The 12,437-nt window shown below is 41.7% G+C and overlaps 1 protein-coding gene across 5 annotated transcripts in view; it reads right to left on the bottom strand.

The window, feature by feature from the left end:
- The window catches only part of STK39 (serine/threonine kinase 39), a 119,530-nt gene that overhangs the window by 59,797 nt on the left and 47,296 nt on the right, over positions 1 to 12,437 (bottom strand). For all 5 annotated transcript variants that reach the window (XM_081175484.1, XM_081175480.1, XM_081175481.1 and 2 more), the window contains exons 2-7: positions 10,009 to 10,121; positions 9,171 to 9,279; positions 8,086 to 8,227; positions 7,187 to 7,242; positions 1,939 to 2,048; positions 1,745 to 1,846 (exon numbers count right to left, since the gene is read on the bottom strand). In XM_081175484.1, the coding sequence (XP_081031610.1) occupies positions 1,745 to 1,846; positions 1,939 to 2,048; positions 7,187 to 7,242; positions 8,086 to 8,227; positions 9,171 to 9,279; positions 10,009 to 10,023 (534 nt within the window). In that variant the 5' untranslated portion in view covers positions 10,024 to 10,121. The remainder of the gene's footprint in view (positions 1 to 1,744; positions 1,847 to 1,938; positions 2,049 to 7,186; positions 7,243 to 8,085; positions 8,228 to 9,170; positions 9,280 to 10,008; positions 10,122 to 12,437) is intronic.

Below are 12,437 nucleotides of genomic sequence, written 5' to 3' on the forward strand. Positions count from 1 at the left end.
TTCTTTTTTAGCCTATGGTCCATCACCCCCGGTATAAATTACCAACAATACTGCAAGCAGAACCTAGAACAGATTCCCGATTCCTACAACTGGCAAGATTAATATATATCTTATGCATTATAATTTTAATTAACACATAATTCATACATGACTCAATACTTTAAATTCCTCAAAAAAATTACGTCATATATGCAAATTTTATTTCTGATTAAAACTGGATGATTAGAAGGCCACAAAGATTCACATATGAGCATTTACAGATGCATGCAAGCACCTACACCTTAAAGATGCTTGCGCCGAGTTGATATAAGGTTGTCATTCTCAGTCAGTCCCATGGACCCAAAGAGTAAAAAATGGGGGGGGGGGGGATAATATTAGCACTGGCTGTGCAATTGGCATCACTGATGTTGGCACATCCTTTGGGGAAAGGATACAGGGAAGGAAGAAGGAAGGAGAAGGACTTCAGCAAGTCAACAGCCTAGGAGGAAGCTGCTATGCAGACATTGACTATAAGACATTTTCAATGTTCGGATCTGTTTGCTCAGACCTTTTTCGCCATCTTAGCGATAGTGCGTGTGTGCATGTGTACGCACTTACGCATGTTTAACAGACCCCTGAATCAAAACAAATATCAAGTTGGCACATCAGTACACCTGGCACTTATACAAGCCCCAAGCAACAATAACTAGCAATGCCGTCCAATCTTGCAATGCATATCTCAACCTTCACATTTTCGGATTTGCTCAGGAAGGGCTGGTATTTTACTTGGTAGCTTGACAAGATTTCTTTTAAGCACACAAGGGATTCAACGCAGGCCACTGTTGCGTGTTATTCTGGCAATCCTTTTTCAGAAAGAAGCTTATGTTAGTCACCTTAGAGAAAACAAGCTAGAAAGCTCCGGTGTCTACTTTTCTCACGGTTCCTAACCCACCCTATTGTTTTGATTTGGTTTTAATAATTGGGTTTTATGGATTTTACTGTATCGTATCGTAAAACTGTGTTGACAATTCACCACAGAATGACATCCTGCTTTCCTTCCATGGGACAACTTGCTTACTCCAACCCCCAAACTCAGCCCTCTAGCTGTTTTGGGACTGCAACTCCCATCATCCCTAGCTAACAGGGCCAGTGGTCAGGGATGATGGGAATTGTAGTCCCAAAATAGCTGGAGGGCCGAGTTTGGGGATGCCTGTGCTACTCCATGAAAGGTGGGAGGCGGGGGAGAGAGAGAGAGAGAGAGACTGGCATATTCTCAGAAATCTAGGTGACCTGGCTTGAGTTTCTCTCTTTTTTTAATTACGAAAAAAGTGCTTCACTGCTGTTTCAAAACAGGAAGCTAGGCTGCCCTCAGCATGCCAGTGGCATTCCCTCCTAAACTGGGAAAGAAGGCTTCACAGGAACAACAGTCCATCACAATGGAGTGTTGCTCCCAAGAACTCTCTTGTGAATAGTGCTGCATGGTTTCCATTGGGCAATCTGTACCAAAACAGAAGAGAACACCACTGGACTGCTGAGGATTTTTTTTTCTCACATGGAAGGAGGAGGATAACACCCTTAGGTGTCTCATCTGGTAAGCCCAACATCTAAGTTCCAAGATGGCGCACACAAACCCCTTTGCAACATCACTTCATACTTTTAGCGGGGAACAAAATGGGGGGAGGGGGGAATCACAACAGTGCCATCTATGCAATGCTACTTTTTATACAAAATTAGACTTCATTCTTATTTTCAGAACTGTATTTACTTTCATCGGAGGATATTTGTGGTAAGGTGCAGCTCCTGTTGCTAATTCAATGGCTGTTATTCCAAAGCTCCAAATATCAGCCTTGAAGTCATAGCCTCTCACCTATTGCATGAAAACATAAGACAGACAGGTTAGTTTAGTGCTGAGATGCTGAACTCGAGGAAGGCCAGGTGAATGGTGTATCACACAGGTACCTGTTCCATGACTTCAGGGGCCATCCAACATGGAGTACCAACAAATGTCTTTCTTACTTTGTTCCGAGTAACGTCTCCTCCTGTAGCTAAAAATGCGCTAACGCCAAAGTCTAGGAATAGAAGAGACAGGAAACCCTTTTAGTGTTTGATTAGCTTATACTGAGGTAACTATGCTATTTCCACTTGGATTCCTACATAAAATATGAAACGCCTATTTAAATGAAGCTGTGAAGTTAAATGTTTTCTCAGTAGGTGTAACAATAACACTTCTATAAACTGCATAGACGCCTCTCCCCCTCGTGAATCATACCTTTAAATAATATTTGCCCTTATGTATTAAGGCATGCAATACCCATGGACATGAACAAGAGGTCTATTGCTCCAAAAGCAGCATTCTGGGTCAGTTTTCCACACGCTCCATTGAGAATTTAAAGAGTGTTATTTTTAGCTATGCATCAAATTTTCAACAGAGAGCTGCTTGCACAGTTATTTCATATTCTGCTTCAAGTAACTTTGGAAGTTGCAAGATCAGAGGGAGAATTTTAAACAGTCATGTGAGGGTTGTGGGAGAAAGTGATTAAGATGCTAAGTGTGGGTGTAAATAAAGAGGCAATTAATAAAAGCAGTCCTGCTGCTTGAACAGACCAAAGAATTCTGGACGACAAGGGCTATTTCCTATAATGGCTAGGCAGGTGTTTATGGGAAGCCCACAACGAGGGAGCCGTTCTTATTTTGAAGGGTTTTTTTTATAAGTTCTGTGCTCAAGGATATACCACATCCTCAAAGCCACATGCTTGCCTTTTTTGTCTGAACTGCCTTGTTTTCTCCAAAGATATCCACAACAGCAGGAGAGCAGAAGAGTTTTTCTAGCATACGATGAAGGATGGGAAAAAATGCAACCCTCCAGAAAAATAAAGAGCCACTTGATCAAGATGCTCTTTGTGAGACATTGATCAAAGGAACAACAACAGCTCGCTTTTCCTGAGCGCAGAGAAACCTTTATCAGCATCTGTTTCGTCTGCCCCTCCTTATGCAGCCAGTTCAAATTCACTGGTCCCTGGAATAAAATTACAGCACCTTAAAGTAGTGGCATTCTGAATTTTTACTAAAGACAAGCCCTCTGTTCTTGCTCCTGATATTAAATATCAAGAGTTCAAGAGGGAGGAAAACAAAGACTCGATTAAACGATATGGAGTGTTGTGGTAGACAAGCAGACCACCGCAAACATCGCTTTCACCAATAAAGTCATTACAGATTAATTTAAGAGGTAGTCACCAACACTTATCCAATGCTGTTAAGGTGTCAATAGCCCCCACAAACAACTTCCCAGAATTATTCTGAGCCAGGGGTGCCAACTTGAAAAAAAATAATTGGGGGGGCAAGTTAAGCCCCACATAATCACAGGACGTGACACACACCCCATCTGAATGGCAATGCCCATCAACTTGGGGGGCCCCACTCCCTCAAAAAAAAAATTTTGGGGGGGGCAAGGTACCTCAGCCCCTAGGAGTTGGCTCCCATGTTCTGGACTAATACAGTTATTGCCACACACAAATGTCTGTGAACATAGAAAAATAAATAAAATATAGGGGGTTACATGGAAAAAGGAAAGACTTTGTTTTATTTCGGCCAGTAGGTATTAGAATTAAGAGCATGTGGATAGCTCTATATTATTATTATTTGATACAGGCACCCCGAAACTCGGACCTCCAGATATTTTGGGACTACGACTCCCATCATGCCTAGCTAACAGGACCAGTGGTCAGGGATGATGGGAACTGTAGTCCAAAAACATCTGGAGGGCCGAGTGTGGGGGTGCCTGACTTAATGCATAGTATTCTGGAAATCTAGTATCGTGGGGATATAGGAGATCCAAAGGGGAAATACATGTCTGCCTGAGCTATGGCAAATGACTGCTGTCATGGACAATACTTTGACTCAATACCACTGTCTCTGTATCTGCCATCTCTGTCCTCTGAACTAATCTTGCAAACTGACAGCTCACGCCAGTCAGAAAGAAGCGGCAAGAAAAAGGTATCTCCTACACCACGCTCATCAAACCCTTCTGCACCGAAACCAGTATGTTGTTTGTACACATGCCATACAAATGAAAATATTGAGGATCCGTTACGGATCTTTCACATGTCAGATTTTTCATGGTAGAAGGAAAAGCAGTTTTCTGAGTGCGTTATTCTGGAGCACTTGCTAAACAAAGGCGACACGCCGAAAGGCAGCACGCGAAAAAAATCTGGAAAAATACAGCAACTAGGGCTGGGCGATACCTGGTTTTCAACATTGTGATATATCAGCAGCTAAATACTGGGATATGCTGATATATCACAATGTCTCCTAAGGTGGGAGTGGCTGGGGAAACCCAGCCAGATGGGCGGGGTATAAATAATAAATAATAATAATAATAATAATAATAATAATAATAATAATAATAATAATAATAATAATAATTATTATTATTATTATTATTATTATTATTATTATTATTATTATTGGAAGAAGCAAAAATACACCGCCCAGTCTGGAGGAGCATCAGAGCTTTGTTGAACCCCCTCAACTGGGGGTGGGGGGAAGCCTCCTGTCCCCCAGCTGAACGAGCCCCAATGCCTCTCAGGGTCATGCAAGCCAGAGGCAGAGGGCTTTGTTGAGATCCAGCACCAAGCGCCTTCTGGCGGTTCCCTCACTGCGAGAAGCCAAGTTACAGGGAACCAGGCAGAGGGCCTTCTCGGTAGTGGCACCCGCTCTACGGAATACCCTCCCACCAGATGTCAAAGAGAACAACAACTACCAGACTTTTAGAAGACATCTGAAGGCAGCCGTGTTTAGGGAAGCTTTTAATGTTTGATGCATTACTGTTTTATTTTATATTATTATTTTATATTATTTTATATTTTGTTGGAAGCCACCCACAGTGGCTGGGGAAGCCCAGCCAGATGGGTGGGGAATAATAATAAATTATTATTATTATTATTATTATTATTATTATTATTATTATTATTTGTTAAACTTCTCCCCTGAGGTACGGGGAGCCGAGGCAGGAACAAGCTGCATTGGGCCCAGCGCCTCACCAATGCAGCTGGTTCCTCCCTCTGCGGTTTGAGGCCAAAGCACGATGGCACCTTCACTTGGCAGAATATCATGAGTGAAAATGCCGCTGCCAGTGTCCAACTGTAAATTGGGTTTTCCTCGGCACTCCAGGTACTGGTGTTGGAGGGGCTTGGAAGCGGTTTCACTCGTCATATGCCGCAGGGTGAAGGGGCCATCGAGCTCTGACCCTCAAACCAGTCCTGGGCGATGTATCAATACAGGAAGTTGGAAGTTGAACGGAATCTGTTCCGGAAGTCCATTCTCACTTCCAGGTTTGCGGCTTTGGGGAGCCAAAACGTCTGAGTTCCAGAGCGTTTGGGATCCAAGGTACGACTGTCCCCTGTGCCCAGAAACCATACCAATACCAATGGATATGGGGGAGAAAGGCCCTAAGTTGTTGATCAACACCTGCTGAAGGCCCATATCCCCGGGGTCAAAATGCTAGCAACAAGATTTCCATTGTTCTGGAGGTGGGGTTCCAGCAGCTTGCCAAAAGCTCTTTACAACTCTGCCTGTCTAGCAAAGTAAAACTATGCAAATACATGAAGAGCATGTGTTTTTGTTTTGTTTTTAAAGTCACGTAACTGTGTTAGTGCAACTGTTAAGACCTAAGCACTGTGCCAAGATGTAAGCTTAAAGTATACAAAACTGTCCTTACTGTGGAACACTGGTCATGAGATGGATCAGTGACCACAATGAATTAGCTTCATGAAAATCTTTCATCAAGTAACTACAAAAGAGGTACAAAATTAAAATTTCCAGCCTTGTCAATTTATGTCTCCTTGCTATTTTGATAAAAGCCCAAGGAAAAGGTTTTGATTCCGCCCCCCCCCCCGCACTTGTTAGAACAATGGACCATAGTGTTTGTTTTTAAGGACATCCTTCTGCTTACATACAGTGGTGCCTCGCAAGACAAAAAGAATTCGTTCCGCGAGTCTTTTCGTCTTGCGATGTTTTTCGTCTTGCGAAGCACGGTCCGTCGCAACTGCGCCTCTTCAAGCGGCTTTAAAAAAAAAGTGCAAGACGTTTTCGTCTTGCGAAGCAAGCCCATAGGGAAATTCGTCTAGCGAAGCAACGCAAAACCGAAAAACCCTTTCGTCTAGCGAGTTTTTCGTCTTGCGAGACATTCGTCTTGCGGGGCACCACTGTAGTATTTTGTACATAAAAAATCACTTTACTATTATATATCGGTAATTTTTTTTAAATAAACTGTCAATACTACCCACTATTGTTTGGTGTGTGTCCCCCCCCCCCCAAGATTTTATTAAAGTTTTCACATTACAGTGAAATAATACCTAGAACAAATAAAATTTAAAAAGGAAAGAGAAAAGAACTAGAAAAGAAAGGGAAGAAAAGAAGCAGAGAAATAACAAACATTGAGGGTACCACTAATAATAATCATAATATTATACCTTAATCTTCAATCCACAAAGAGGTGTGTCATCTCTTCTCTCACCTGAAGAAGCTTCCCTCCTCCTCAGCCTCACATCCTGAGGAAAACCCACTCTGACCCGTCTTCCACCCAGGTCTCCCTTTTCTATCCATCACCTCTCTGTTTGTACAGTGGTACCTCAGGTTACATATGCTTCAGGTTACATACACTTCAGGTTACAGACTCCGCTAACCCAGAAATATTACCTCCGGTTAAGAACTTTGCTTCAGGATGAGAACAGAAATCATGCTCTGGTGGTGTGGCAGCAGTGGGAGGCCCCATTAGCTAAAGTGGTGCTTCAGGTTAAGAACAGTTTCAGGTTAAGAACGGACCTCCGGAACGAATTATGTTCTTAACCCGAGGTACTACTGTATCTTAAAAATAAAGTTTTGCAGAAGGAAGACGTAGCAACGGCTTGCCTAAGGCTTTCTAAGTAAGGTCCTGTGAGTGTTGAAATTTGAACTGAGGACTCGCCAGCTCCCACTCTTAACCAATGCTCTGACATTAGCTTCACGCCTTGCAAGGATTAAACCTCACAACCCACATAAGCATTTTCTAAGCGCACAGTGGGTGCTTCAGCCTATGGCTCGTCATCAATGAACACCAGGGCACTTCAACCTGGTAACATTTTAAAAAGGTTAAAACTTCAATTGGGTCTCTTAGCACATTTCAGATTCTCCATACACATTTTGAAGCTTTGATGATCATGATTATTACCTGCTATTTGTACCGAGCCATCTTCCCCCAGAAGAATATTACCAGCTTTTAAATCCCTATAAAAATGGATGAATAGGAGTCATTTCAGTTCAAGTAAACGAGAATATGATCACACTCGACGGAATTTTTTTTGTTGAGAAACATGCCACAGGATAAATTAAAAGCTACTCAAAATGAAGTGATTATATGATCTTCTCGTTAATACTGAAATTGCCACTTTTAAAACGAGATTGCAAAAAACGGGTATTATTCCACGCACTTGAAAGCTTATCTTTTAAATCACATGCCGAGCTGGAAGTGTCTGCAGTGCTGCAGATCACGGGATATAAAGTTCCCCCCACATCTCAACTTGCTATGCCCTTCAAACTGCTCCCATTCTAGTATAGCAGGTTGGAGCAGATTGAAGATTCTAGTATAATAAAGGGTTGGATTCTAGTATAATAAAGGGTTGGAGCAGATTGAAGATTCCACCAACAACCATCCCATTTAATTTCTTTAGATAGGAAGAGAACCCAAGTGGAAACCAGGAAGCATCAGTACTCCCAGCCACACATGTTTTTCTTCCTTCTCTGTTCCTCTCAGCATCAAATTCTGGGCACCAATCAAAGAGGAGGAGGCACAATTCAGTGTTGTGGTCTGAAACAAGTGGTTCGACAGACACCCTTCTGGCTTGACTTCACGTATATGACAAAGACTTTCTTACTCCAGCTTGCATTTCAGGTTAGTGTTTTTTGTTCGTCTTGTTTCATGGCAATTTTTTAATTGTTTTATTCTCTATATGGTTTGTTTTTACACATACCGCTTAGAAATGCTAACAATTAAGGGGTAGGTAAATGCCGTTTTAGAAAATCACGGAAGAGAAATTGTACCAATACACATGGCGCATTAGCTTTTTTTACCTGTGAATCTGTCCGTTCCTGTGTAGATAATCTAAGCCTTCCAAAACCTCTTTAAGAATTGTTGCTATTATTGATTCTTCAAGGACGCCACTCTTGTGCTCTCCTCTGTTGACCACATACTTTATGATGTCCAACATGGAGCCTAGATTTTCATACATATACATATAATGGAATAAAAAGAGAAATGTTCTTTTTAGGAAGTCATCTTGCAATTCAAGCTTAATGATGTATACTTTAGCATTCCGTTTTCAACTCAACCTTGACATACATACAAAGACCTCCAACAAGTAGAGCATTGCTGAATGTCACCCCATTAACATGTTTGGTATAGAGGTTGTGCTTTCAGGTGGGCCAAATGCTTTTTCTCCAGTTCCGAACACAAACATGGGCATATGCCACCACAACCCTTAAAAACTAGGGCCCTCTCTCTTCCTGGGGAGTGATCTGAGCCAAATGATATACTGAGTAGGAGATTAAGACATGGATAAGGGCTTTAGCACTGCCTTCACTCTGGAGCAGGGAACACTTCTGCCTCATTTTGTCAGGACTCATTCCCCAAAATTACTCCAAAATGTGTTGCTTTTCACAAATGAAAAAACTCTCTCTCTCTCTCTCTCTCTCTCTCTCACACACACACACACACACCCTCTTACAGGTCAGTGTAGCAACATGCAGCCTATTTCTAAAGAAAACTATTTGTACAGCTTTAAAAATTTACACCACACATACCAAATTGTTAGTATTGATGTGGATTTATTGAATATTTTTAGATAATGAGCTATGCTACTATAAAAGCAGCCTTGAAGCGGAGGAGGGGGGGGGAACAGAAAGAAGTAAAGAAATTCAACACACTATTTTGGTCAGTGTTTTCCAAACTTGGGTCTCTAGCTGGTTTTGGACTACAGTTCCCATCATCCCTGACTGCTGGTTTTGCTAGCTAGGTATGATGGGGATTGTACTCCAGAAACAGCTGGAGACCCAAGTTTGGGAAACACTGATTTAGGTGCTCACGATCACAGATTTGATTAGCTAAAGTTAATCTCAGTATCTCACTGCATCAATTTAGATAAACTACAGAGACTTACCTCCACTTAGCAGTTTCATAACCAACCAGAGCTCATCCTTGACCACAAAAGACGTATAATATGTAACTATGTTGGGATGGTTGCATTGACTCATGGCTTGAATTTCTTTCTATAAGTAATGCAAAATGCAAGTATAATATTTTGGCAAGGAAACAAAAATGTTCTATAAGATATGTTCCAGCTATTCAAACCCAAGAGAGGCATTATTATGTAGAGCTAGGGAAATTAAGTTATGTGGCAGAATGGACATCTTTTAAAAACTAGCAACTTATACTTGCAGCTTTCAGAGTGGGAAAATATGGCTCAGATCAGGGATAGCCAACATCATGGCCTCCAGATGTTGCTGGACCAAAACGCCCATCATCCCTGTTCTTTGGCCATGCTGGATATCCAAAAACATCTGGAAGGCAACACGCTGACTACCCTTGACTAAGATTATATGGGTGATTGCCATGTTAGTTATACTTAGAGAAGACTCACTGAAAGTAATGAACTTTGCTTAAATTCATTCATTTCAGTGGGTCTACTCTGAATATAACTAACACAGGACATCTCCCTATGTGCACAAATATTATTTGTGAAGGGGGCCAGAAAGTTATAGCCCTCAAGTTGAATAAATGTTTGAACCCAAATATGAATTTTCTTGAATTATAAAAAGACAGAGATGAAACATGCCAACTGGCCATTGATTCCATTACCTGATTAAAGATTCTGGGTGGGCAGCAACTTTAAGAGTTTTTCCTTGTTATAAAAATACTAGATTTTCATGAACATCATTCAAATGTTAGGGAGTCTAGTATGTACACGTATACATGTCCTTCAACTCAGTTTAACTTACAAGCAGTTCATCCATACTGGTCTGGCATTTTTCCAAGTTGATCCTTTTTATTGCTACGCGTTCTTGCCTGGGTTTGCATAGCGCCGCTTGGACCACAGCTGTAGCACCACTACCTGGGAGAGACAGAAGAAATGGGGTTCAGAGTTACCTATTGCTGCAGCAAATTTTAAACTATGGGTTGCAAAAGAATGTGGTTTCAGAGGAGCTTCTCGGGCCCATCCTCAATGAGAGTATCTTGCCCATCATGTCCTCCTTCCCATCACTTGCAATGCAGTCACAAGGAGTACTGCATGCAGACTCTTGTACAGTGTCAAGTACTAGGAAACAAGACAAGGAAAAGGTGCCGAAGGGAGCCCAATGGGGAGCTGTTAGCCCAACAAAGACCCAGCCGAGATGGAAGGTTTTCATCCTCTCAGACTCTTGGGAACACCTGGGGCCTTCCCTGGCTTCTCCCTCCTCCAAAGAAGACACCTGGTGACAAAGTCCTCTCTGGAAGCCAGGTGAGCAAAGCCTCCACTGGATATGAACCTGGAAGCAAAAGGGAAGGGATCAAGCCAGGTGTGTAGGGTCTTAAGAGGAGCCAAGGAAGGCGTCTTTAGGGCTAGGAAACTCAGGCTGTGTGATGGCAGCTAAAGGCTCTTCACAGGTCCCTAGTGGTTCTGGGGGCCTCGGCAGAGCCCCCTCCCTCAGATGAGGTCTTCCCAGAGTTATGGTCAGGCTGGGGTCTAAGAACTCTAGAGCAAGTGTAGCAAATAATAGATACACAAGGAGGCAGACTTCCCAGAAGAAACCCAGACAGATGGGAAGGTAAAAAAAATATTATTATTCCTGGTGTTCTCCTTATATACCAGCTGCCTCTATGATCTGTGCATCACCAAACAGGGTGGATTTGATTTAAATCACAATTTAAATCACTAGTCAGTAAGACTTGATTTAAACCATTTTTTTTACAGAAAGATTCATTCTTGCTGGTATTCTTGCGGGATGAAGGTTTTTATTTTTGGAATAATACATTTTCAGAGTAGTTTTTACAGTTATATCAAAAATTACCAATTTGGTTATACTATTTAGAAATACATAGACAAATACTGGTAATTATGAAATTATTGTGAGGTTTAATAAGTTAACTGTTTATATTTGGACAACTTTTCTGCTGTACTTTATTGGAAGGAGAAAAATAATCATTTCCTTACTAACAATTTAAACAATTTATTTAACTAAAACAGTAACATTATAGCATATGCATCCATGTTTGTTGACTGATGTGGTTAAAACTTTAAAAAAAAAAAAAAACTTTGACTGAGCTTTAGCACACATGAAAAACTTAAAACAAATCCTTATTTCCTGATGAATAGCCTTTGGACTATAATGTAACTTAAATAGAAAACTATCTTTAGAAAGATTTTTCCTCCAAAAGCATTTTATTTTAAAAATCCAATTCAAATTTTTAAAAATCTGCTTTATTTATTTATTTAAAAATCATTGGTTTTTATCCACCCTGCCTCCAACTTTTTAAGGCGTTGGAGGTGGTAACTCAGAACCTTTACAGGCTGAAAATGTACGCTGCACTGATGTCAACAGGGTATTCTTTAAAGCACCCCAGTGACAATAATAGACATCTGAAAATAATTTCTGAGAGAAGAAGAAGAAGAAGAGTTTGGATTTGATATCCCGCTTTATCACTACCCTAGGGAGTCTCAAAGCGGCTAACATTCTCCTTTCCCTTCCTCCCCCACAACAAACACTCTGTGAGGTGAGTGGGGCTGAGAAACTTCAGAGAAGTGTGACTAGCCCAAGGTCACCCAGCAGCTGCATGTGGAGGAGCGGGGACGCGAACCCGGTTCCCCAGATTACGAGTCTACCGCTCTTAACCACTACACCACACTGGCTCTACACACACTTCAGCTGAAAAAATGTTCACCCTGATCAAGCTTCGCTGGGTAAGCTTTAAACTCCCGTAGCTTTCCAGCCGCTCTGTGGAAAGAGGGTTCGGTGAACCTAAAAAAAAGAGGGCTCAGTTTCAAGTTACACAACTTCTGCTTGTCTGATTAGATACACTGGACTCTCTTGCCAGTGGTTTCAGTGACACCCCTACCTACCCAACTGATGGCAGACAAAAAGCTTAGGGAATAAAGCCGACCTTGACGGAAAAAACGTTTCAGATTTGGGACCATCTGAGGTGACAATTAGGCAAAAGAGCTCTTTTGTTTATTTAATAGATGCTAAAGGGCCGATGGGAACATGGACCCTTTGAAACCCTAGACATTGCATAAGAAGCTGGCCTGAGTGCAGAAATATGGAAGCCTTGTGCAAAGGTTGCCAAGTGGTATTTTGGATGGAGCTAAAAATTCAGGACCCAAAGCTAGCAGAACAGTGCGCTCCTTGGTTAAATCCGTCATGGAAGCAAGCATCCTCTACGGCAGGTTCAA

Source organism: Podarcis bocagei (assembly GCF_964188305.1).
Source record: "Podarcis bocagei genome assembly, chromosome: 1".
In the NCBI taxonomy this organism is placed as follows: Eukaryota; Metazoa; Chordata; class Lepidosauria; order Squamata; family Lacertidae; genus Podarcis; species Podarcis bocagei.